Raw genomic sequence first — 26322 nt, 5'->3', positions numbered from 1 at the left:
AACTATATCCTTAAATAACCTCCTAATTGACCTCATTATAGTGTTGTCTGTTGTTCATCTGTCTGTCCAAGCCGTTTTCCTTTGTGATTTGGACGGCTCCTTCACTGTCCAGCTGGATGTCCTCATGCAAGATCAAAGCGGGCAAAAAATGCTTGTGAGACCCTCCTGCACGGTGGAATCGCACATTTGCTCTTCTGCATCAATAAACAACTTAATTGCTTCCTTGTCTCATTGTCTGAGACACTCGGCAAGCAGGATTAAAAGAAGAGCACAAACCAGCTCAAAAACACTTTACACCTTAAGATGTATTGTTTAGTCCTGCTCTGCCTTTCTGAAAACGATTAAAGAATAAAATAACATCAACAGAATGGGGCTGTTAATAATTTGTGTGCACCCAGATGGCATCCTTGAACTCAGTCTTGACCCCTGCTGACTGTGTTTGAGTGTGTCTGTGTTTGTGTGTGTGTGTGTGTGTGTGTGTGGGTGGAAATAAGTGCATTGTGCTGTGCAAATGTATGTAAATCACCTTATGTCCACAACTTTGTGTATGTGCCAGTGCATCTACCCATCAATTCAGCAGTGTTTTGCTGTTAATAAGGCCCATAATATGTCATTTAAATATTAAATTAAAATGAAACTTTCACAAGATTTTTGCATTTGAATTGCATATTGAAATTCCATAAATTTGTATGACACAGTTTTAACAGAAATAAATGATATCTGTCACATAAATCAAACAGGTCAGATTTCTGCATTTAGAAAATCATAGTTTATTATTAACTGCTTGCATCTGTTTCATTTTATTTAAATCATCATATTTTCAAATGTATTTATTAATGTTGCTTGAAATAAGTTCATTGTGAAAACAATGAACCTTTAAAAATATGAACATGGTTAAAATATGCCTATATAGCTGTGCAAGAAAATTTAATTTGAGTTGAAGCAAATTAAATGTAATGTTAATTATATATATATTTTGTTTGTTTGTTTTTGTGTATTTACAACATATTTAGTTTATTAGCACTATTACAGAATTCTTACTTGTTTCATTTATGTATGACTGACGAATATGCATCACATTTAGTTTATTGTAAAACTGTGTAATCCAGATGAATGGAAATATGCAGTTCAAATACATAAATCCTAAATTTAGTCCTAAATATGTTTTTGGGGGCTTCTACAAGGGTCATGTGGTGTATCATGGGGGAGGGTCTTTTCTGGAGTCAATCATTCTGTACATGAGAGATTAAAATAAGCTTTTACTATTTTAATCTTTTCAAATCAAGAAGAACGCACACATATGTCTCTGATTAAATTTGCTTTTCCAATATCTGTTTGACTCTCACTATAATGAAAAACAGTCCCCTGATTATGTGATTACAGAGAACTATAAATATTTGACTTTTTGAGCATTAATTATTAGGCAAAAGCAAAGATTGTCTAACAGTCTGTTGTTCTTCCAGTTATTGGCAGTAGCCTAGAAGGCATCGTATTACACGGCTATTTGTGAAGATTATTTTTAATTTAAACACATGTGCCATTTTGGATGAGTAGTATCAGAAGTGTCATGCATATGTTACTCATTTGTATGTTTCATAATTAAAGTTGCACAATTGGAGGTGAAATGTGTTTGTTTAGTAATGTCTGCTAGATGTTTGCCTACTATAAAATGCTGTTGCAGAAATCTGTGAAAATATGGTCAATCCATCACTCATGTACATACAGTATATATTATATTTACTTAGAAACAGTAATAAATATACTCTTTTTTTCCACTAGTACTTATAGTCAGTCATCCCACTGCTGCTACACTTTATTTATAATACACTCTCAGAAAAAAAGGTACACTGGGGAGTTATCCTTTCAAAAGGCACTAATATGTACCTTTAAGGTACCAAAATGCACCCTTTAGAGATAAATATGGTACAATAGAGTGCCTTTTGAAATGGTGCTGCCCCAGTGACAGCTTTTGTACAGTTTTTTTTTTTTTGATAGTACCTACCTAACTATTAATTTCCCAGTCATCTAATGCCTGTTAATCCTGTTTACTCTGTGCACCTGTTCTATTGTCTGCATATAGTCAATATATACCTACTGTTGTCTTAGTACTTGTGACTGTCTACTACATGTATTCGTGTTGTTTCCTGGAGGAACTGTTTTGTTTTTATCCATTGCCATGTGATGTGCTAAAAGTGAAAATAAATGTGATACTGACTTTCTGTTGAAACCTATTTGACTTTTTCCCCAAATAATACAAAATTACTTTTTATTACCATGTTAATGGTGCTCTTTTTCATTCATTCATTCAAATAAATAAATAAATAAATCACTTGCAATCACTAGCTTCAAATTCAGTTCAAATTTTACTTAGTTCATCAAAAATGATACGGGAAAACTGTAAGTTAACAGTAAGTTGAGGCTTGTAACACTATTATAAGACATCAGCTTAAATTTTGTAAATGTATTTAATTTGTTGATCAAATAAACTTTTTTATTCCAATCTCCAAAAACCCCTTCTCTCAACTCACCCATATTAATTAATGAAAAAGATTTGTTTAAAAAAATAAATAAAATAAAAAAGTTTCCACTTGTCTCTCCTTTTCTTTAAAAAAGTAACAATTACAATGTACAATTGGAAAATGTTAAAATGCGTAATTGCATAGCCGCAAGATGTAAAAAATATGCATTTTATTAGGTTTTTAGGTTTCTTTTCTGTGTAAAGTTATGAGGGAAATAATGTAAGCACTTTTGTGGTAATCAACATTATGCGACAAATGATGTTGATTGAAAACAAAAAAGTTTTGCGGTCTTAAAGATGTGCTTATAGATTGCTGTGTTATGCAAGAGTTAGTTCCAGTCCATTAACATTTTTGGACAAGCAGCGTTCCTGCTTGAGTAAAGTACTGATATTTTATATCACTGGAAAAGTTTATTGTTTGTATTATTTGTTTTGATTATCCTTCTGTAGTCAAACATATCCATCACTGCTAAAAATAACACACTTAATAGATATTAGATTAAGCCTTTTTAAACTCTAGATACTAGAACTCCTGCAAATTTCCATACTGGACAGAGTGTTCTTAGCCTATCTTGACTTTAAGTCTTACTTCTCCTGACCTTTACATTTTTTTCCATTGGCTGGGTTGGCTGACGAAAACACTGGAACTTTCCAGCAACAGATTGGTGGCGATTGCTACAGCCTTGCTAACTCAGAACATAGATCTCAAACCGCCCCCAGCCCACCTGATGCTAATACTGGGTCTCTTTTTTATTTTGATGACCTGTCCTTGTCATCCATAATCAATCAAAACTCAACCACACCCATTACATCCTGTGTGAAAACCACTTAACGAGGCATTAGCTTACAATAATGCAATATTAGCTCATAAACATGACCGGAGACATATGAGGTCTTTCACATCTGTCCCCATGCAGTCTAGCTTGGGATATTATTAAGATTTGTGACCTTCTTGGTTCGCTGAAATGACCACTTTGAAACTCTTATTAATGTCAGCCATAATTGCTTCCCAGGTAATGTTGTTGTGACATGACCTGAACAAACTAAATTTAGTATTAAAACAACTTATTAGATCCATTCCAACAGTTTGATATATTATAGATGTAAAACGTAAGATTCACTCTAAGTTGTTATAAATGTCAATAGATAAATGTTAAATCTTTTGAATAATTCACAGTTTAGATCTCAAACGTTCAGAATAAATGTGCTGTTCAACTGCTTGCCAGCTGAATTGCATGTGTTACTCTGTTTAGAAATCAGGACACAAGTATTGCACAGATACAGTAATTGGGTGACTGGATGCAATCTCAACTTTTGAAATGAATAAGGTGTTGCAAATAAACTCACATACGTACATTCAAATAAACCACTGAAACATTTTAAAGAGACTGTTTACTGGTGATCAAACTATATAATTTGGAATCAGTATTTCCAGCGATTCTCTATATCACCATTGTAAGGAAGCAAATACACAAACCAAACAATTAAATTACACTAATTAAATGTGACATTCAGTTAAATCTAACAATGTCTTTGTTTGCCAGGACTCCTTTATTTTATTTTACAAATGAGAAGACTTTAAAACTAGCACAACTTCAGACACAAAATTAAATAAATAGATGTAAAAGGTCAGTTTACTCAAGACAGAATGGAGTTTGAGTGGGAAACACAGGATTCTTTGTGGTCAGTTGATCTTTGGTGACCTTTGGGAAAACAAACTTCCTGGATGCTTTCCATATCCAAACCACTGTCCGGCTACTGTGGCAACCCAATTGAATGCAGCCATGTCTGTGGTCATTTCTTAAAGGACTCAATGGACAATTCACAACAGATAAAAGGAGGTTTCCGGACAGATAAAGAGACCCCAAGAGTTACGTCAAAGGACAATTTGCAAATGACACCGTCTCTCCTACAACCTGTAAGGTTATCATGACTTACAAATTCTTATTCTCTGTCATCCTTATGTGTAAATAGTCTTAAATGAATGAATGTTGTATTAAAATATTTTGCACATCTACTCATTTTATTGCTCGGATGATGCTTTTTCACAGATCTGATCAGAATAATTCTCAGATATATATATATATTTTTTTTCAGTTTAGCAATTAGCTTACTTTCTGCTGTTTTCATTATATTCCTTGGAACGATAAACATAGAAACAAAATAGACAACTGTTAAAGGGATAGTTCACCCAAGTAAATGAGGAAACTAGTGTTACGACCCTCCCTGCAGCCTAACTCAGACTTAACGGATTTGAGCAAATGCTGTCTCTCAAAATAAATGCTGATTCAGATGTTATCTGAAAGGATGTACGGTGTGATAGTTCATTTACTCATAGGTTGGTCCAAACCTTTCTTATGCTGAACACAAAAGAAGAATGTTGAGAACCAAACAGCATTTTTCCGTACTACTGAAGTCAGGGGACCACCAACTGTTTGGTTACCCACATTCTTCAAAATATCTTCTTTTACCTGTTTGTTCAACAAAAGAAAGAAACTTATACAGGTTTTGAACATCTTAAGGGTAAGTAAATGATGAATTTCCATTTTGGGTGAACTATCCCCTTAACATTAAAAGCATAAAACTATATGTGGATAACACTTCAGATCATTTGGTCTTTGGAAGTATTTGACAAATCACCGACTTTTGGTTATAGACTTATATCTTGGCAAATCTGAGTGTGGTTTGTGAAACTGTTGAGATCTCTTCTGAAACTGGGTTCTTTTTCTCTGGAGAAAAATCTGAGAAACAATTGCATTTCGTTTTATTGTTGAAAAACAGTTGAGACTGGGAGTGTTGCAACTCAGGGGAGTTGTAACACTATCACTTTAACCAACTAGAAATTACCTAACTGGGTGAAATCATACATGACCATTACCATCGATGACAGTAGAAGTTGCAAAAGTTGCAAAAAAAAAAAAACATTTGGTGATGTTGTTAATCAATGTTAAATAACAGATCTGGTTTGAATTAGCAGTTATTCTTGTTATAATTATAACTTTTTGCAAGCTTTTTGGCATTAAATAAAGAAATGAATTAATGGATAAATAAATAAATTCAGAAGGTGAAGTTTGTAGACTTATGTAATTCTACTGGGCAGATGAAGGTTGACATAAATTGTTTGACATATAAAAACTGAGCTGAATAATTGTTTCCAAGGTTGATGATAATAAATATTTCTAAAGCACCAATTCCTGAAGCATCACGTGACACTGAAGACTGGAGCTTTGCCATAAAAAGGAATAAATTACATTTTAAGATGTTATAATAATAATAAAAAGTCATTTTAAATTGTAATGGTATTTCACAATATTTTCTTCTTTAAAATGGTAGTGTGCATATAGTTAGTTTAGTTTAGTAATAGGCCTATAGTGTCTTATTTTTCATTAAAATGGAGGGATTCATTTTGACAATGTCAATCTGATTACCACAATATAGGCCTATTTCTATTATTTTACAATTCATCAGTGCATTAAGCTGAAACAACAGCACTCTGTATAATACCTTTGAGTGCTAGACGTTGTAGATCTAATTTATTGCAGACAAGTTTGTGACAAAAACAAACACAGAAACAATGTGTTCCCGTGTTCATTTGTTATTTCTCTTCCCTACGGATCCTCGTTGTTGATTGACAGCAGGTTAAAGATTTCATTTTCATCGGAATGATGTCACAAACCTCGAGATAAATAAGTATCTACCTGAAGCTGAACAGCACGCGCGCGATCCTCCCTGCCCCTGCTGCTGACGTCACGAGCCAGCTCTGTCCAGCAGAACGCGCCTCTATCACTGCCGAGGTTCGCGAGCGCGGAGGAGGAGCTGTCAAAGTTTACAGCCAAGCCGAGAGAGTTTTCTCAAGAAGACGAGAAGGCGAGATCTTTGAACATTTAAAAACCCCTGAAAGAAGAGCCCCTCTAACTATGGAGTGAAGTCTGAGAGGTTTTAAACATAAGAAATGGCAGGACCAACCGAGATCGGATTGTTTTTTACCTTACTGCTCTCATGGAGCTTCTGCGCGACGCCGGAAAAGAAAGGTAGGAGTGTTGTGAAACGGCTTGTTGTATAAAGTTAAACCTTAATCTTTGAGACAGTTCGTTGGAGAATGAGCTCCTACAGAGCTTGATGGGAACGGCGCACATACCTTCAGTGATGTGCGCTTTGAGGATCCTCGATCAGCGTGGGAACAGTGGAAGTTTGGGCTCACAGTCCCGCAGAGAACTTCCACTTGGATACTAAGTAGTTTTTAACTGACGCTTTTATTGAAGTTGACTAGTCACAGGTAATGCTCCTTCTGGAACAACCTGAGGTTGAGTGTCTGTAGTTCACGGATCAATCCTTGGGTTTGAACTTTCAACCTTTCACTTCCCAGACCAGATTTTAGTATAATGACCCCACCCCATGCTTTTAATAAGGTTGTGATTTTTTAGCTTGACAGTGCAATACTGCGTGGCACTGCCATGATTCAAATCGCATAGCAGAGGCTGACAGAAGAGGAAGAATCTTGCATTATAACAATGTTTTATCAGGCAACCTAAAACTTGTTTCATGTGGTAACATTGCAGTTGGCTGGTTTCTTTCAAAATCAAAATTTTTATGTATTTTAAAACAACCTAACTACATAAGGTTACAGTTATTGCATTGGTTTATGTATCCGATCAGGTAGAAATAGCTTCTGCACATTGTTTTTAAATTTATTTCACAGTTTGACATTAACATTTTATCTTTTTTTTTGTTAAATTTAACTGCTATGGTGTCAGCCTACCTAAAAATAATTTTGTTTGTTTTTTACAATAACTTTTCACAATTATTTTTAATCCATATATATGTTTCAACTTGATAACTTTTGACGTCAACATTTGTAATGAATAATTAAATGAAAAGTGTTAAGTTTTCGATTTTAGCATGTAAACATTTAAAAAAAAAAGTGAAAATAATTGTTGCCTTATTTGAGCTGACCCTGACTTTGTTGGTTTAACCAAATGTAGTCAGGATGATTCAGTCATTTGAACTTTTTTAGATTTGAACTTATATTTTATCACACAAAGAAGGTTTTTTTTTTTTTTTTTTTTCTCTAGGTTATCTAAATTATGTTTTAATATGTAGATCCAGTGCTCATTGTAATGCACATTTTCTTTGAAATGAATTCAATTAACTAAAGCCAATTATTTAATCTATGATGTTAGAGTTTGTTACATTTATTAGATTAAAGTGTGTTTATATGCCACTCTGAATATTATTAAGATAATCTCAGGGGTGTCCTGTGTGTAAACACATGACTGTGCCAATACTGACAGATGGGGCACAAACAAATCACTTTATTACAGTCTGCTTCCTCATTTGGACTCATTCAGGTTTACAGTCACGTTGCCAAGAGAGGAATCACTTTCCTTTAATATACTGTAAGTTCTGTTTTGACAATCATCAATGGTGTTACATTTTCATGATGTTACATTTCCTTTTGCTTTGTACCACCATATATATATAAATTGTATAGAGAAAGGGTCTGAAGTATTCAACAAATTGGTTTTAAATGGTGTTTTAGTCACTCATTGTCATTGTTAATTGCACTGATTGCTGGTTTTCCAGCCCCTATAGTGTTTTAGGGGACAGGTATTACAGTATCAGTGAGGACAGTCATGACGTCCTATAATGTCTTCGGGCTCCCTGTTGTGCCTCGCTCAAGGTCAGAGAAATGCTGCCGCTATCTGTTATATTTTAGACCGAAACAGCTGTTTAGTCTTCATAGACTGCCCAGGTTAAATACTAGATAAATGCATTGCTGGCCCAGATTCCAAGTAGCTGTTTCAAAGGTGCACTGTGTTGAGCTATATTTGAATTTGCAGTAAAACATCCCACATTTGGTCATCAGTCCAGCCACATGACAGACTTTCAAGTGTGTCTTTTCTTTCATTAGTGTGGCACTGACCTCTGGATAGCGTCCAGCCTCATTGTGACCTAGAACAATGTCTCTCAGGCAGTCACCTAAATCACCAGTGCAGTGAGAGCCATATGTGGGTATGGATGCTGGAAACTATTAAACACTCTTTTGGATAGAATACATACACTACAGGTCAAAAGAATAAATACAGTTGTTTTCAATGTTGTTGAAAGACATCTCTTTTGCTCACTAAGGCTGCATTTATTTAATCAAAATTGTGAAATATTATTGCACTTTAAATGAATTAACTGGCATTTACTTTGCCACCTAAATAAAAGTATAGTTTCAAAACAGACATTACCAGAGCAGAACAGAAAGAAAACTCCTCCTTTCTTCCGATAAGGGGATGGGCTGTAAATCAAAGCTTGTTCTAAAGCGGATTAGATCATATTCTTTAAACTCAAGTTTCTTGTGTGTTATTCCTATTTTATTGGACTTCAAGTCCCCAAAAACTTTTTTTCATTGTATGTTTAAATTAGTTTTGTCTAAAGGGAGGGGAATTTAATTTAGTCCATCTGAGAGAGTTGTGCACAGGTCTTCTACAGACACTCAACTCTCATCCGGATGGCTCAGAGGTGACTCAGATTTAAAGCATACAAATACGTGTGAGATGAGCTTTAGTTGTGTTTGCTGGGTCTGGGGCTTTGACTGTTTGAAGTAGTAAAGGTGTTGGAATGATATTTGTCAGCATATTTGTGTACAGTATGACTAGAAAAGTCAAAACCCAATGCTTTTTAGAGAGTAAATTGCTGCTTTTTGCACAAAGTGAAGCCACAGTCTTTTGTGAGGTTAACCTTTTATTTCCGCTTTAAAATTTTTTAGTTGGTTCAACTCTTTAACAGTTCAGAGGAACAAGTTACATTAGTATTTCACCCTCATTCTTCACCTCAGTATATTCTTATTGCAGCCAAAGGATTTTAATCTGAAATTCTAAAATGTCAGTAGAACAGAGAACCAAGAGACTTTAAAAGGATAGGATCACCTCAAAATGTAAAACTGTTGTCATTTACTCAAAAAAAAAAAAAAAGAAGATTCATCACAGCTTTCTCGTACTAGGTGGTGCGTCTCATACATGAGTCTGCTTGTTGAGTCAGGCTTCTTCTGATCATTTACAACTTGCTTGTGTTTGTGAGCCAAAAGACAGATCTCACAAATATTTCAAAACAGCTAAATAAAGCAGTCATCACGTGCTGTACCAATCCTTATCGAACCGCTGGCATGCTTAGGAACTTCCGAGATGGTGAGTAAGAGCATGATCTTAAAGAGATCTCGTCCACAGGTTGTTCCAAACCCATATGACTTTCTTTCTTTTGTGGATCTCAAAAGGAGGAATTTAAAACAATTGCAATGGGCGTTCTTTACATTCACTTACTGTATACAATGAATAGGGAACTGGTGCTTTCAAAATTCAACAGGATGCAAAAGCACCATAAAAATATAGAAAATAACTCCTCATGACTTCTTAAGCCTTATGATAGTTTTGTAAAGAACAGACTGAAATTTAAGACATGTTTTACTAATAATCTTCCCATCCAGTGAGATGTGAAGCACCGCAGTCAGATCATTGAGTTGAACTCTGAGTCGTGAATGAATCATTTAGACTGGCTTTTGAATGAATCAACTTGATTCATCACACAAAACTGTTTTTTTAACTGTTGTGTGTTTCAGAGGGCTTGAAAAGGAAAATACATATAAATGATTCTGTGTAAGAGTGACAGACCCAGTGTTCATATTATATACACAAATGTCATATCGTAGAGTTATAGCCAATATTATTATCATATACAGGTACAAGTCAAAGGCTAGAGTAGGATGTCTAAACAGTTTACCCCAAAATAAAAATTCTGCCATTATTTACTTAGCCTCATATTGTACTATTTCTATTTAGGCCATACAAGAGTCAGCTGCTGGGGGTCTAATGTTGGACCATGTTGATTTTCATTGTATTGACAATTTTTCAAAGTATCTTCTTTTGTGTTCCACTGAAGAAATAAAGTGGTTTGGAACAATATGAGGGAGAGCATATGATGGTAGAATTGATTTTCTTTTTTCATTTCATTAATTCCTTTATGATTATCCAGGTTTAACTCTCCAATTGGGAATCCTGTTTATCTCAAGTCTCTCTCATTTATTTACAAGAATTCTGATTTGTTTCTTGTTAACGATGAAGGTCATAGATGGATTTGTTTTGCACTCTTGTGACTGTTTTGCCTGTTCGGCCTCAGGCATCATACCATTTAGATTTTGTCTTGAAAACACCCATATATCCTTGCCAACACTGATACCTTATACAAAGACAGACCATTTTCATAATTACAGTCTCACCTAATTTTCAAAACACAGGTTGCACATCACTCCATGTTCCCCAGGTCTGCCAATTCAAATTATTTTTTATGATAAATAGTCTTTTCGATTTGTCATATGGCAGATAAAAATGCACCATAATCCGATTGTCCTCTATTGCAGTCACATATCCTCCTTCAAAAAGCCATTATTGTCAGTTCTTCCAGTAATGGCTGGAGACCATCAATGTTCTCCATTGGGATTATGAATTATTTAGCCAGTGATCTTGGGAAATACATCAACCCTGTTTTCCCCTAATTGTGAGTTGGGTTTGAGATGTGATACTGCTCTTCTTTCCCATTACCTTCCTCCCCCGCCTCGGGATGGTCCAAGATGGAGGACTGTTACATTAAACTGTCAGGCATCATTTCATCGCGTCTGCTGCCAAATAAGGATAAATGTAAATAACATATGTAGTTGGATTGACTGGAACATCTTGGTCAGTTAAATGACATGGGAACAGTTTTTGGCACTGGTTTGCTAGCGTCATGCAGCTTTAATAGCAATGACACCTTGCTTTTTCTCTCATTCTCTTTCATTGCAAAGGAATGCTTTGAGCCTACAGCTTTCCTGTAGTTCAACAGGTAGAGCATGGTGCTTGCGACACCAGAGGTTGAGTTAACAGGAAACTATTAGCCATTTGCCTGAGCTTTGACTAATTCACAACGCTTTCTGTGATTTTGACAAAAAAGAACAAGAAAAAACATAATTTTAACTCAGTCATCAATTGAGCACTCACTCTCAGCCAAGTGACTGTTAGAAAACAGGACTTTTTAACACACAAGTAGCTAATGTTCTACTTTCCATATGAAGTGAAAATAGTTACTTAATAAAGATACATTCCCCAATTCAGAGAAATAATGAAAAGAAGACGTTTTCACATGCTTGTCAGTGATTTTCATTTTTTTAAAGTCTTTATTTTGCATGGTCCGGTTCATTGTAGTGCTAAACATACTGTAGACTATGACTCAAAACTGATATAGGCCTAAATTACTGCTGTTAAAACGAGAAATGGCATGATGGATAAGCTAATTCACACAAAAATGAAAATTCTGTCATCATTTAAATATCTTTAAATATTGTGTTTTGTGACTATAAAATGAAAGTCAATCAGTTCTGTTAATTCTGCTGTAATTAAAATAAAACTCATAAATATGATGTCAGTGTACATAATTATTTTTACTTTTTATTGTGTAAGATTATTATTTTTAATTACTTATCTTACTGGCTATATTAAGGTGGTGTGACAAACGTCCATATAAAAATCAGGAAAATTTTGAACCAACTGACATGACAGATAAAAAATATAATTTTGCAATTACAGAGTGACAAAAATGGTTATTTGAAGTACATCCTCTGAGCAATATAAGTCACGGGATCAATACCTAAGGAAGAACACTGTCAAAATGTTAATTTGGATTAAGGTCACATTTGATACAACAAACAGATTTATATTTATGCAGAGATGTATAATAATTGACAAATGGAATCTCAATCCAGGTCTCAATGCTAAGAATTTTTTCTACTGGCCTCGTTGGGCCAGTGGTTAAATTTGTTTTACTTGCCGTACAAACATTTTCACTGGCCCTGCCACAAGAAAACAAAAAAACAAACAAAAAAAAAACTTTTTTGACCCATGTTATCTTGTATTCTAATAAATAAGCTTATATGACATCAAAATTTTAGATACCAGTTAAATTATATAATTCTCAATTCCAATTTCAATACCAGAGCAAAACCACTAGCCTAACAAATATGAAGTTCAAACATTATTAAAGACAAGTTAACAGTCAGCAAATAAGAACAAATGAGGACAGCGAAAGCAGCTGGTATATTAGACGCGGTCACTTTAAAAGATCATGCAAGGGCCCAATTCAGTCTGATTTCTCAAGACTTAACCAACTGTTTTCGACGATATGTGCCAAGACAGGTATTTTGACGTACTTTTGTCTGTATTTGTTTGTAAAGAATCTCAATTTGGGGCTTGTGCATTGCCTGAGGCGTGGCTCTGTGTGTTATTGTTGTTATTTGCGTCTTCTTGCCCTTGTATGCTTTAAAATCTCTTAAATGTTCAATTAGGCCAGGTATTTGTCCATTTAAGTGCATGAAGACATGAAAGAGAACTTGATGTTGTTGTGTTGTCTGAGACGCATCTCTCTGTAAGTGCGCTCCGCTGTACACACAGAACACAACACGCAAGTACTGAATGGATCTTTTGTATCTTCATGCATTTGAATGCTTTAAAGGGGTCATCGGATGTAAAATTCACTTTTACATGTTTTTTGAAGTAAAATGTGTCTTGGCAGTGTGTGTACAAAACCACCCTATAATGATAAAAATCCACCCAGTTTTTAAATTTTTTTCAATCTTGATAAATCCAAACCCTTTTCTCATATCAAGCCGTTCACAGATTCTTAGCAGAATGACATAGTTCTGCACAGGTCCCTCCCACGATTGTTGATTGACAGTGGCGTCAGTCTTTGGTATTAGCATAGACCTGCCCTGAGTGAGCTGTCATCAGTCCGCCATTGTTTTGACGCCGGAGTGGGTGTAGACAAGAATGTCTCCTAAGCCACTGAGGTGTTTTGTTGTTGGATGTAATAATGAACATGGCAATCGTCATTTTACTCCCGACATGTGAGCCGCTGTTTTTGAAGGAAATGCACCCCCTGATCTACCTAAATGTGTCTATGTTCACGCAATTGATTTGTGATGCAGCTTCACCTACAGATAAAGTGAGTATGAGGTTTTTTATGAATCTTTGCAAACCGCCTTTCCTTAATATGCTAAGTTTCACGATGAATGTGGCTAAAGTTAGAAGAATCTCCCAGAGAATGGCTCATCACCCAACATCACCCGTCTTTCACTCTGGCCCTGGGCCATCAGGCAGTCCTTATTGTCGAGCCCTGCAATCTCAATCTCTTTTGTGTGGCAATCATGATTTCTTGATTTATTTGCAAGAGCTTTGCTCGCTGCCTACAAATGATTATTTTTGCAAATCCCATTGACACAAGTCTCTAACCACTAAATAAACATGCTTGACACCAGGAGTTTTTGTTTAACTATTGTTTACATTTCTTCGATTTCAACATCATTGTCTACACTATAAAGTGAGGTAATGATATGCAAAACACCTTGAAACCTCCCGATTTCTTCACCATCCTGATTTGGTGTCTCATTGTCCTCATCTGTCATCGAGCTCCCACGTTGTTTGCACGCGCTTTGCATGACCTCGTGATTGGTTTTGCAGACGGCCGGCTGTGATTTCTTTCAGCAAAACCTAATGCCCGGCATCAATTTCCTGCCTTTAATACCTGCATACTTCCTCCTCCACCTCTACTAAGTTTTCATCAACCGTTCTGAACGCTCTTTCAAGATGAGTTACCAGAGCCCACTCATGGCTTCATATTGAGTTCCCGGGAGGACGATTGTAAAAAATTGTCCGTTACTAAGGGGCCTGCAGCATGTGAAGGCTGGTTGTTTCTGGGTCTTGATGCCTCTCCCCGGTGATTGGCTTTCCCAGAATCACATCTGCTGAAGCGGTTGGAGTTTCAAGAGCTGCGGAGAAAGTCAAATGAGTTCGCCGGAAAAGACGGACCTCCTGCTTTGATAAACTGTTGAGCAGTTACCTAAAACTGGCGAAGAAGTCAGTGCCTCATTTGCTGGAGTGGCTCTCTCTCTCTCTCTCTCTGGCAGAGAACAATGAGGGTTTTCTTCAGGCAGACTGCAGTTTTTGAATGTTTCTCCATACGACTGCTATGAAGGAAAGAGCTATGTGACAGAAGTGTCATGTTCTTCGAGTTCCTTTGTCATTCACAGTCGTGTGGCAGCTCTGACAGTTTGATTGTATGCTGATTGCAGTGACTGGGATTGAGCTTGAAATAGCCAGAATCTGTTTAGATCTAAACGCTGTGATTACCTGTGACAAAAGGTCTTTCTTTCTTTCTTTCTTTCTTTCTAATAAGAACTCTTAACTCTTAATAAAAATCCATGTCTGCATGTTAACATGCATGCTAATTCTCAAGTTAGTTCTGTGACGTTTGCCAGATCATGGGAAGACTACATTTGGAAACTCATGAATGTGCCCGGAAATGGTGCATTGCACCTGGACTTCATGGAGTTTATAGCATTTCCATTATCAAGTTCCATTATCTATGGTGGAAAGAAACCTTGGAATTCAGGCTGGAAATATAAACTTTCCTTTTCATTCTTGACATCTCATTAGGGTGTGGCTTCATGTGAGAAGATGCAGATTGTGCAAATCCAACAGGGTTTCTTATCACATTTAATTGTCCACTAGAAAAGACCACCACATATGTGTATATATATTTATTTTTTACTTATGGGTCAATAAAAAATAAGAGTGTCCAAGGTAAGCAAAATTAAAGTCAAATCAGGTTTAAAACAAATTGCCAAGTTTTTAGAATTTTCTTTGTATTAATGTTGAATACATATGGAAAGCATGACCATTTTAAACAAATATTTAAATTTAAGGACTGTTATTATTGTTTAAGAATGCCATATTGTTTAACCATCAAGTAAAAAAGATTACATATATTTAACTTACAAATTAAATACACGAGTGCACACACAACATTTTTTCTGCTTTATAAATATTTTGAAGTATATTTATTCTAAGATATATATTTAAAGGGATAGTTCACCCAGAAATGAAAATTTGATGTTTATCTGCTTATCCCCAGGGCATCCGTTGCAGTCTGTCAGTCATATAATGGCAGTCAATGGGACCCACGGCTTTGAGAGTCAAAAAAACATACACAGACAAAACCAAATTAAACCCTGCGGCTCGTGACGATACATTGAGGTCTTAAGACATGAAACAATCGATCTATGCAAGAAACTGAACAGTATTTATATAATTTTTTACCTCTGATCCACCGCAATGTCCAACTGTCCTGAGCGCGTTCACAACAGCCGGCGCGTGACGTAATTACTATTTTGAGTAGCCGTCATACCCACAATCTCTCTGCACTGTGTAAACAATGAGTAACGTATACGTGTGACAGATCGCTTCTGCGCATGCGTCTACTATGCCAGAGCATGTTGACGCATCACACGCCGGCTGTTGTGAACGCGCTCAGGACAGTTGGACGTTGCGGTGGATCAGAGGTAAAAAAAATGAGCAGATAAACATAAAATTTTCATTTTTGGGTGAACTATCCCTTTAACAAATATCATTAATTACATTAATTACACATTTTACAATCTGAACTACAATACAAAGACCAACTTTTCTGATCTTTTAGAACACATATTAACCTTGACACACAGAATTGAGGGTCTGCAGAGGTACTCTCTACGACAGGGGTATGCAACATCGGTCCTGGAGTGCTGCTGTCCTGTAGAGTTTAGCGCCAACCCTAATCAAACACACCTGAGCCTTCTGATCTAGGCCTTCAGGATTACTAACCCTGCGTCCCAATGAGCATACTATCCACCCTATCTGTCCTAAATGGTATTGAAAATTACTAATATCACATAGAATGAATTAGAGAATGAATTTAGAATGAATAGTATGCACATTGGGACGCAGGCTAAGGCTACAGGAAGGTGAGGTTTTTTTCAGGGTTGGAGCTAAACTCTGCAGGACATCGGCAGTCCAGGACCAACGTTGCTTACCCCTGCTCTACGATATGATTTATTCTTTTATTTTCCTTTTTCATTTGAATATAAAAACAGTTCACCTTGACACTTTTTTACTTCATGCCACCAAAAATATCTAAATTAAATATGTTGAAATTTGATATGAAAATTAAAAACATGCTCATCATAGAAGAGGTGTAAGTCTTTGTATGCATAAGGTACAGTAGTTTTGAATAAAGTCATAGAGAAGAGCCAGACAAAGAAACAGCATGACAACATTGACTGTGTGGTGCATCACACTGACATTCATTGGTGGCTATATTTTCATTCGCTATTGGAAATCACTGAGGTGTAATATTGGAGGGAACACATTGTACAGGATTTTGACACTGCAAACAGAGTCTGTCCTGTCTAAAGCGTCAAACAGTTTGACAAATATTTGACTTTACTATTTGATCAAACATTGCCAGTTGTCTGATCGCAATATAACGCCGATGGAACCCTCATATAGTGACTACTGTATAGTAGACTGATGATCTGGGAGGATGTGGAATAGTTTTTTTTAGAATTGTGCTTAGATGTTCAGGTGCTTGTTCTCAGACCCTTTGAATTGGAAAGTGCTGGTTCCATTTATTATTCCATGGAGTGTATATTTAGCAAACTTTAAAAGGGGAGAAAAAAAGAAAACCGTAAAGGAAAACATTGAGAAACAGGATGACAGTTCTAGGCCAGCAGCTCCTGACGCACATATGCTAAAATGCACACTAACACAAGCATGCGCAAACAAAGCACCGTTTATTGAATCTGTACCACATTTTGTGGTTGACAGTGGCCCATTTTGAAGTCTGGAATGATCTTTTGTCCTAGAATACCGAAATTGTTTTTCCTCAAAATATCCAATTGAAAAATTATCATGGCTGCTGTACTGCGTGTAGTGAGTGTATTGCTGACTAAACTTGTAAGACGTCAAATAAGACATTTTTGCCTTTTAAGCAATGGGAACCATTTTGACTCCCCTCTTCCAAACCCCACCACATCTAACTGACTTTTCAAACCATAATTTATAACTTGTGTTCATAAAACATTCAATTTACGGCAGAGCTTGTAAGGAAATCTCCCTCAGCCAAAGTGAAACATTCAGCTCTCAATAACCTTCCATCCTACGTCTTCTTGGATGATCACGTTTCAAAATAGCACCTGATCCGAACAGGCCACCGATGCCCTGGGATAGGTGATACAGCTGTCAGTGACACTCCCTCTACACACGTCTATTGTGAGAACGCAGTATAGGACATGATGTGAAAATATAGACGTGTGTAAAGTGAATTGTAATGGATATCTTTGCTTACATGCTTTGTTTAGTGTATTGTTGCTCTCAGGTGAATGGCTCCCGAGGCATAATACAAACGCATTCGGAGACAAACACATTGTTTTATTTTATTTATTGTCAGTTTGTCTTTATTGTATAGCTCAGTGGAAAACTGACAGGAAAGTGGAGGGAGTACGAAAGGCAATAAGGTCAGACCATGACCCAGGCTAAATTTAAACTCAGGACCCCACTGTGATGAGTCTTTTTAAGACAAAGTCTGTTTTTATGTCTTTTAAAAGACTACTCCTGGTGATTTAATTTTGACCGCACCTTTTGCAGCATCAAATTTATTTATTTTCCCGCTTTCTTCTTCATAGTTCTTCTCTTAAATTTTTTCTTTAAAAATATGTCAAAATAGAAAATATGTTTTAGCCTTTGTTTGCAAAGTTGTATTAAAGGTGCCATAAAATGGAAAACTGTATTTACCTTGGCATAGTTCAATAATAAGAGTTCTGTACATGGAAATTACATGCTGTGAGCCTCAAACACCATTGTTTCCTCCTTCTTATGTAAATCTCGTGAATAAAACAGACCACTGAAAAATAGGCAAATCAGAACATAACACCGACTGTGACGTAACAGTCGGGATCACCAATAGTAACACCCCCAACATTTGCATATACACGCCCATGTTCTAGGCCAGCCGCCAGCCGAACCTACACAGCCGAATCATCAGAAGTTCTGCAGGTATTGTGAAGAAACAAGCGAGGACAACAGTGAAAATAGCAGATCATGGAAATACATGTTATGTTCCAGGCTGTGCAGGGGATGTGATGTGCAGGAATGGGTTCGTGTCTGTATTCAGAAAGGCACGGAAAGCAAATAACGCATTCTAATAAAATAACGCAAGCCACTAAAGGGACATCGCTAGCTCCTTGCAAGCGGTAGCATGTTACACAGCAGTACATAAGATTTCACTTACCACATAAACAGAGTAAGGAGAGATGACTGAGGATGATGGCGAAGGATTTACAGATCCTGAGCACCACTGACAAGCATCTGATCTTGTAAAATGTGTGGCAAGTACTGCCGCTCCATAGTATAAACAGAGTATGTGCGATCGAGAATCTCCGAAAGTGAAAGTAAAAAGCGATCGTGCATTTGAAAGCAGTTTCAGTGCCCCGCATATTAATAGCGGCTCCCTGGTGCCCGCATTTTATATACAGTATAATTACCCGACAATATAACTGTGAGAGAAAGTATTGATATATATATTTTCCTCCCTGTGTTTCCTTCCTGCTGTGAGCTACTGAAATGAGCCGCACTGTGAAACAGCCAATCAGAGCAGAGCCACACTGTGAAACAGCAGCGCTCAACATTATTATTCATGACCCTTCTAAATAAGCCAATAACAGACCATTTTATTCTAGGGAGAAATCCTAGGGTTGTAAATGCACATGTAAAACCGTTTCTGGAGAATTTTTGCCCTTACCTAAGCCACATACCTTCTATGTAGATATCAGAGAATAATTTAAAATATTGTATAAATGCATTCTATGGCACCTTTAAAAAAAGTACATTGTCACACTTTTAAATATGCTTTTCTTTATAAAACTTAAAAAAAAAAAGTAGTTTAATGTTTCCTCATTGCAGTGTCATTTCACAAATGAGTACTGAGCAATATTAATTAATTACATACTATAGATTTAGGGTTTGAGTTTGATTTAGTGTTATTAATAATGCATAATTTTAACAAACATTTTAACAAAATTTTGGCCCAATTAATGTTCTTTGAAAGCATTGTTCTGTAAAAAATGTTCATGTTTGTGCATGTGTGTGAAAATTGTTCGTCAAAATAATTTTCTGTTGTAATCGCATTTGACAGACAATTTCAGTTTCTTGAAATCAATGCATTCCCAGCACACAATGGTAAAAATTCTGTGCTAATTAATACATATATTGATTTTGCATCCAAATCATAATTGATTGTCATGTATCTCGAACATCATGAAATAGTTTGACACAAATGCGTCCTATTTCAGTTAACTTGCTGAAACGGCACGTCTCAGAGGAACTGCAGTGATATGCATCTAGGATGTAGGCCCTGCTGGATGTGGTTTTCCCAGCCCTAGGCTTTCTGCAGCTGAGGCTTGTGAGAACAGCTGAACTTTTTCCTCTCTTTCATTCTTTCCTATTTACTTTCTGAAGTCTCCTACTGTTCAGTACAACGTAACTAATTCATCTCTGCGCAGCACATCTCTGTCTTGACATATCCATATATGCGATCGCTGTGTTGTTTACTCACTTTGCCGAAGGCTTTTTGGCTAAACCTCCTCAAATGTGTGGATGTTAGAAGCTCCGACAAAACCTGACATGGAAACCTCCACAGGCATGTTTTCACACAAATGCTCTTGAAAAGAACAATATTCAGGTATTATTGCAACAAAAACAAGCGTATGGCTCATTTAGTGTTTACCAGGATCTATCATGTTGCTCCATATCCACCCTACTCTTGGACATTCTCGCCTTATATTATGATACCTTGATGATTTGGTATGTGCAGACCTTATCTCCCAATTTCTTTTATATCACGAGGACAAGCGTTTTTTTAAAGTCAGACTGTGTTTGTTTGGTCTAGAGGTGCGTAATGGTAGTGCCAAAGCGAGACTGCATGTCTCGCCTACAAGGCCTCACAGCATGTGTTGATTTGCAAAGTGGATCTAATTCCAGACGCCCTACTTTTATTCTTTTAGGTAATTCGTCGGTTAATTTGGGCGATATCCTCCAAGCAGAACAGCAACCCTTCGTAATGACTTCTTAGGCAATACATGCCAGTGTGCGGGGAAACATTAGTGCCTGCAAATGTAATTATATAACCATTACATGAGATGAGATTCTTGTGAAGTACCACTTCAGGGCTGAAAAAGTTAGAATCTTGTGTGTTAAAATGATTTTTAGTGGCAAATTAATACATTTCCTTCTTGAAATGTGTGTACAGAGGCTTGCCCTGAATACTGAAGACATGATTGTGGCTTCCAAAAATGTACTTCTTCAGAATATGAGACGGACGGGACGTGACAAATAGAGAAAGTGCAGAAAGAGAAACATTTTCTCTCACCAGTAAGGCCAGGAACAAGTTTGAGTACATTGTCGTTTCCATGGGGACAAGTGCAGGTAACACAAAAGAACCTTTATTTGATGATTTAGCGTCGACTTTGAAACAGGCTTTACCGCCATTGTTGGCAGCATAATGCTTTGTATACACGACTTTGCTTATAATATTACTCTCTTTTACAGTAAATGCTGTGGTGAAGGAAGATTATTATCCTGTCTCTCTGTCCCCTTTGAAACACAATAATTCACTAAATTAACAAACCTTAGAGTTAAGCAATAAGAGTCATGGACAGAGTCAGAGTAAGTCACCTAATGCTATGTTGACAAGAGCAGGAAGTTAAATCATTCTGTGGATTTTCTGTATTTTACAGAAGCACATATAGTGATTATGATAGCAAACGTCCTGTTTGGAAGCTCTTGTAATGAAAAGATGCGAGTTTGTGCAATTCTTCATCATTAGTTCAATTAACTGAGATAATTTCATTTCACACTGGCAGTGTACCATTGATAATGGTCACATCTGTGGACATACGGTGATCTTCTGATAATTTGTTTTGATATTTTTTGGTTCTTCAATAGAGCACTGTGATGTTGTGTTACCACCAAAAAGTTCCTTTGATTAAAATATTTCTATTTGCCTTTGGATTTTTTGTAGAAAATAAGCTCTTTGACCGTAAAAAGTTTATGATTCTTATACCTTTTTTCACAAAAGAACACAGCTATTATGAATTTTGAAACTTAAATATAATCAGCAAAAGTAAAAAGCTCTAACGTAGGTTATCAATGAAATTCCAATCTTTGAAAACTCTTTCAATCTTTAAAAAAAAAAGACCTGAAGTTTGAGTTAGAATTGAACAATGAAGCTGTTAAAGCAGACTAGCAAGTAGACATTTAAAGGGAATTTCTGTCATTACTCACCCTAATGTCTTTCCAAACCCAAAAGACCTTTTTTCATCTTCAGAACACAAATTAAGATATTTTAGATGAAATCCGAGAGCTTTCTGACCTTGCAGTGGAACTGTCACGTTCAAGACCCAGAAAGGTAGTAAGGGCATTGACAAAATAGTCCATGTGACATCAATGGTTCAACCTTAATTTTATGAACTAACCCGTCCCGATCACCTCTGTATAGTCACACTTGTTAGCAACCTTTTTCAAGACAAGTGAAAGCTTTAAAAAAATCACTGATGTATTTTTTGTCATGGAATAAAGCATGAAAATATCTTGAGCTTGTGTTAAACACAGTCCTAATTTCAGGCATTTAACCAAAAACCTATTCAAAGGACCCATTAATTTTGGGAAGATGGAGCTGGAAGTGCTAAAATGCTAACTCTTGTTAGCATTTTGGCATACAAAGATATGTCATCCTTGCAGCGCTCTATGCATTTGGAGGAAAACAATTGGTAGCACTTTATTTTAGGGTCTCTTAACTAGTTGCTAATTAGCATGCATATTAATAGAATATTAGCCATTTATTAGTAGTAATTAAGCACATATTAATGCCTTATTCTACATAGCCTTATTCTACATCCCTAATCCTACCCAATACCTAAACTTAACAACTACCTTACTAACTATTAATAAGCAGCAAATTAGGAGTTTATTGAGGGAAAAGTCATAGTTAATAGTTAATAAGTCTTCCCTATTCTAAAGTGTTACCAAACAATTACATTAAAAAAAATATATATATATTGTGGTACTTGTCCACATAGTCCACATTACTATGTCTAAAGACTTGATATAACATATATCGATTCACCCTATTTTTGAAAGTGTTTTTGCTGTGGGAGTATTTTTGGCTGCTATTCCTTGGTATTTTATAATTTGCCTTTAGAAAAGTCAGGTGGCTCACAATGAAGCAAAGACTGAGTGTTCAGAATAATGCAGGTTAACAATTGAATAGTGGCAAGCTGCCAAGCAAAAGATCCTGTTCACATTTCAGAAGTAAAATGGGCCCAGTATTTTCAATTATGAATGACCAGGTCTTCTTGTGTAGTTCCTTTCTGACAATAAACTAGGCCTTTATAGTAGTTTGATTAAAAAAAAAAAAAATCCTCCTTGATATTCCATAGTCTAATTTGCTTGCCGGTAAACCACAGGTGTTCTAGCCAACCTGAACAAGACAGAACCTGTTAACAGACCTGAAAAGGTATTAAGCCTTTTTCTTGACGGTTGACATCCTAACTAAAGCAACACTTCAGTAACAGTAATAGTAGTTACATTTTGTAAAATTTCACAAAACAGAAAGAGGTATTTATTTTGCTAAGTGTTGAGAGCATTGTACTGTAGATTGACACACAGACTGTGTCTCAAAACCGTCAGGCCCTAAGGTGCAGTGCTGTTGGTGAGGAATTTTACTGCATTTCTTCTCATAAGTCATGCTTACTCTGTATGTGATAAATGAAGTTGAAGTAAGCTGTGAAAGAATGCAGGAAGCCAATGAATAATAAGTGTGAGTGACATTGCTCTTTTTTTAAGTTGTCTGTTGCCTATATAGGCACCTGCCTTCCTAGGGTGCAGCCTAAGTGAAATGAAGCCTCTTAAGAGACTGTTTTGGAGCAATCTTTAGAGTTAGCAAAAGCACATAAACTCTCCTTATGTAAATTGTTCAGAAGATACAACTCAATTCCTGTAATGTTTAATGTTAGCTTTTTAGTAAGCTAACAATTTGAAAATTGCCTCTTACTGTAGACCCTTATGTAGTGCACAGTACAGCTACTATACATATAAACTATATCACATTTTCATTTAATAAATAAATAACACGCAATGAAGTGTCCAAACACATTACATTTAACTCACATTTAATTAGGCCTATATCTTTACAGTATATTACTTCAGTAATAGTTTTTTTTTTTTTATAAGTATGCTAAAGTGTATTTATTTTTCACAAGGTTATAGACTAGAATGCATTCTAACAGTCTGACATTAGCATGTTGGAAAACTAAAAATGTGATCATTTAATAAGCATACCGGTAATTATTATATTGGATGCAAATAGTCCACTGAATCTATTTTTATCAATACTTTAATGAAATGAATTCATTCATAATCAAATTCCACAAATGTATATGCCATCTTAGATTACATTTTGAATTATTGTGTATACTGTACTTGTCATGCTTATATGCAGTAATATCATTTATTGTCAGTGACAACTGGAGATTTGAGGTGATGTTAGACAGGTGACAGCTAATACTAATTTACAGTGACTAAATGTGGTAACTTCCAGTATTGTTTACCTTTTGTAACAGTGTCTGTATTTAAGATGCCTTTAAAAATGGTGTCTAGATAGGCTGCTCACTAGGTTTTGGAGTGGAGTAGATTAGTCACAAACCAGTGATGCTGCATACTGTCATACTGCTTTCAGAAGAGTTTCTAATTAAATGAATTAATCCAGTCCTGCTGCTCAGGGGTATTTCCAGTACTAAGAAAGTTGTAGACATCAGAACAGCTCAGAGGGATGTTACACGCCTCAGAGCAAAGCAATCCAGCTATATCATTTTTAGTGATAGGTGTAGAGAGGCTCTTCGGGACACTGATAAAATCTCCTTAGAGATAAGCTTGGAATGGGTCCAAGCGCAGATTAACTCCCTGCCTTGTCCAAGGGAAATGTTTTATGTATTTAATTTTTCTCATCAGACCGATTCTGAAAAGGAATCCTTAAATATTTCATTTAAAGATCTTGTTTTAGTTTTACTACAATTTTTATCCATTGGCAAATCTAATCATATGCTCATAACTCCTGGATTAGAGGATTCACAATTGGTTAACGGGTCAAGAGGTCATTTATGCGAGAGGGGCTGTTTTCGTAGTGGCTAGCCAAAGCTATGAGAGGAATTTGAGGCAGGCGATGACCGTATTCCAAGGCCCCTTACAACGCCAGCAGAACACTGAGCTGTATTAGGATTTTAAAGCCAGCTAACCAAAATACAGTAAGGTCCAAAAAGTCTAAGACCACTAGTGAAAATGATTATTTTTTTTTTTTTATGATTCTATTCTATTCTATTCTATTCTCAATCTGCATGAATTTCAAAAAAGGTTTGTGTTATATCCAGCATGATTTGAGAATGACACACAAGCTCAATGTCACAAGTTTACTTATTTATCCATATTTCTGCATTTAATATTTAAAGCTGCAGTCCGTAAATTTTGCCTCTTTATCGCCATCTAAGTTTGAAAACCTGGAATTGCAAGCTGCTTGCTGAATTATCTCGCTTGCATAGGTTGTGAGTTGGCACGGCTCCAGCGCGGATGAATCTAATGTTTTGAGGTGAATGTGTGGCTGTCAGTCACCGCACCGGTGTGGATGTATACTGTACTTCGCAGTCACAGATTCTAGCCTTGGAATATGACCCAAAAATAATTTTCACCTTATATTGCCATCTGAACAAGTAAGTAACAAGTCTGCCATGCTTCTTCTGACCAACTGAGGAAAAAAGCATTACCATAAATCGCGCTACCAATGGTGAGTTAATCTAAAGATTAGTTAACTCATATCACATCAAACCGTGCAAATATTATTATTCTTATACTTTATTCTCAAATTATTAATGTTAACAACATCAGCATTGCGTGACTATGAGTATAGTGTGTTTTAGCGTGTAGATTTCAATTTCTGTACAGTCTAATCTCTAATTGTCATGCCATTCGAATTTCATATTAAGAAATTCTTTTAACCCAAAAAGCTAATTATTCTCCCTTCGAACGGGTTTTCTTTAAAATACAAATCTTGTGTAAACCCAGGCTATCTGTAATCAGAAGCACATTTAAAACTGAAATATAATATAATTTCATTTCATTCACATGTGTTTCATAAACCCATAATCTTTTCTGGATTACAGTCCGCCATCAAAATTATGCATTTAATTATTCTAGCTGCTGTGAGAAAAGGCTATAAACGATCCGCCACCTGCAGGATCCTCACATGCGATAGCCTACTAGCCGGGACAACTTTTTATGTTTACAGACATGACGTAATGACGCAGTGCCATGCTCGAGTTTCCCACGAAAACCTACCCGTACCACTCAAATTAGAAAACATTATTATAAGCTAACTGTTGTGAATCGGACTAAAGTAAGGCGATAGTTTTGAACACTGGCTGGTTATGTACTTGCTCAAATATTGATTTCGGATCATTTTTAACCAAAAGAAGTTACGGACTGCAGCTTTAAATATTTTTTTCTTAATTTTCTGTTATAAATTTTCTTTGTTTAAATGTTAGACCATTTTAAAATGTGGATTTGGAATTTCACATTAACAGTGTGGTCTTAGACTCAACCTTACTCTATTGAGTCGTACTGTACAATAAATATTATTTGGTTATTTACAAAATTCAGGCAAGATTATGTCTCATAAAGTTTCTTTCCCCTAACTTGTTTTTCTAGAACGTACATTTTGCATATAACCTTCACACAACAGTCAGAACCTTCATAAAATGACCCTTTGTTCAGTCTTGAAGAATTTTCTAGCTTGTTATACAAGATGTAAATTAGGTT

The 26322-nt window shown here is 36.0% G+C and overlaps 1 protein-coding gene across 2 annotated transcripts in view; it reads left to right on the top strand.

The window, feature by feature from the left end:
* Nucleotides 1-6244: 6244 nt before the first annotated feature.
* The window catches only part of egfra (epidermal growth factor receptor a (erythroblastic leukemia viral (v-erb-b) oncogene homolog, avian)), a 57600-nt gene continuing 37522 nt past the window's right edge, over nt 6245-26322 (top strand). For both annotated transcript variants that reach the window (XM_058749132.1, XM_058749123.1), the window contains exon 1: nt 6245-6549. In XM_058749132.1, coding sequence (XP_058605115.1) covers nt 6471-6549 — 79 coding nt within the window. In that variant the 5' untranslated portion in view covers nt 6245-6470. The remainder of the gene's footprint in view (nt 6550-26322) is intronic.

The sequence above is a fragment of the Onychostoma macrolepis genome, chromosome 02 (genome assembly GCF_012432095.1).
Source record: "Onychostoma macrolepis isolate SWU-2019 chromosome 02, ASM1243209v1, whole genome shotgun sequence".
In the NCBI taxonomy this organism is placed as follows: domain Eukaryota; kingdom Metazoa; phylum Chordata; class Actinopteri; order Cypriniformes; family Cyprinidae; genus Onychostoma; species Onychostoma macrolepis.
Note: the sequence above shows the minus strand (reverse complement) of the source record. Positions and strands in the feature narration are given on the sequence as shown.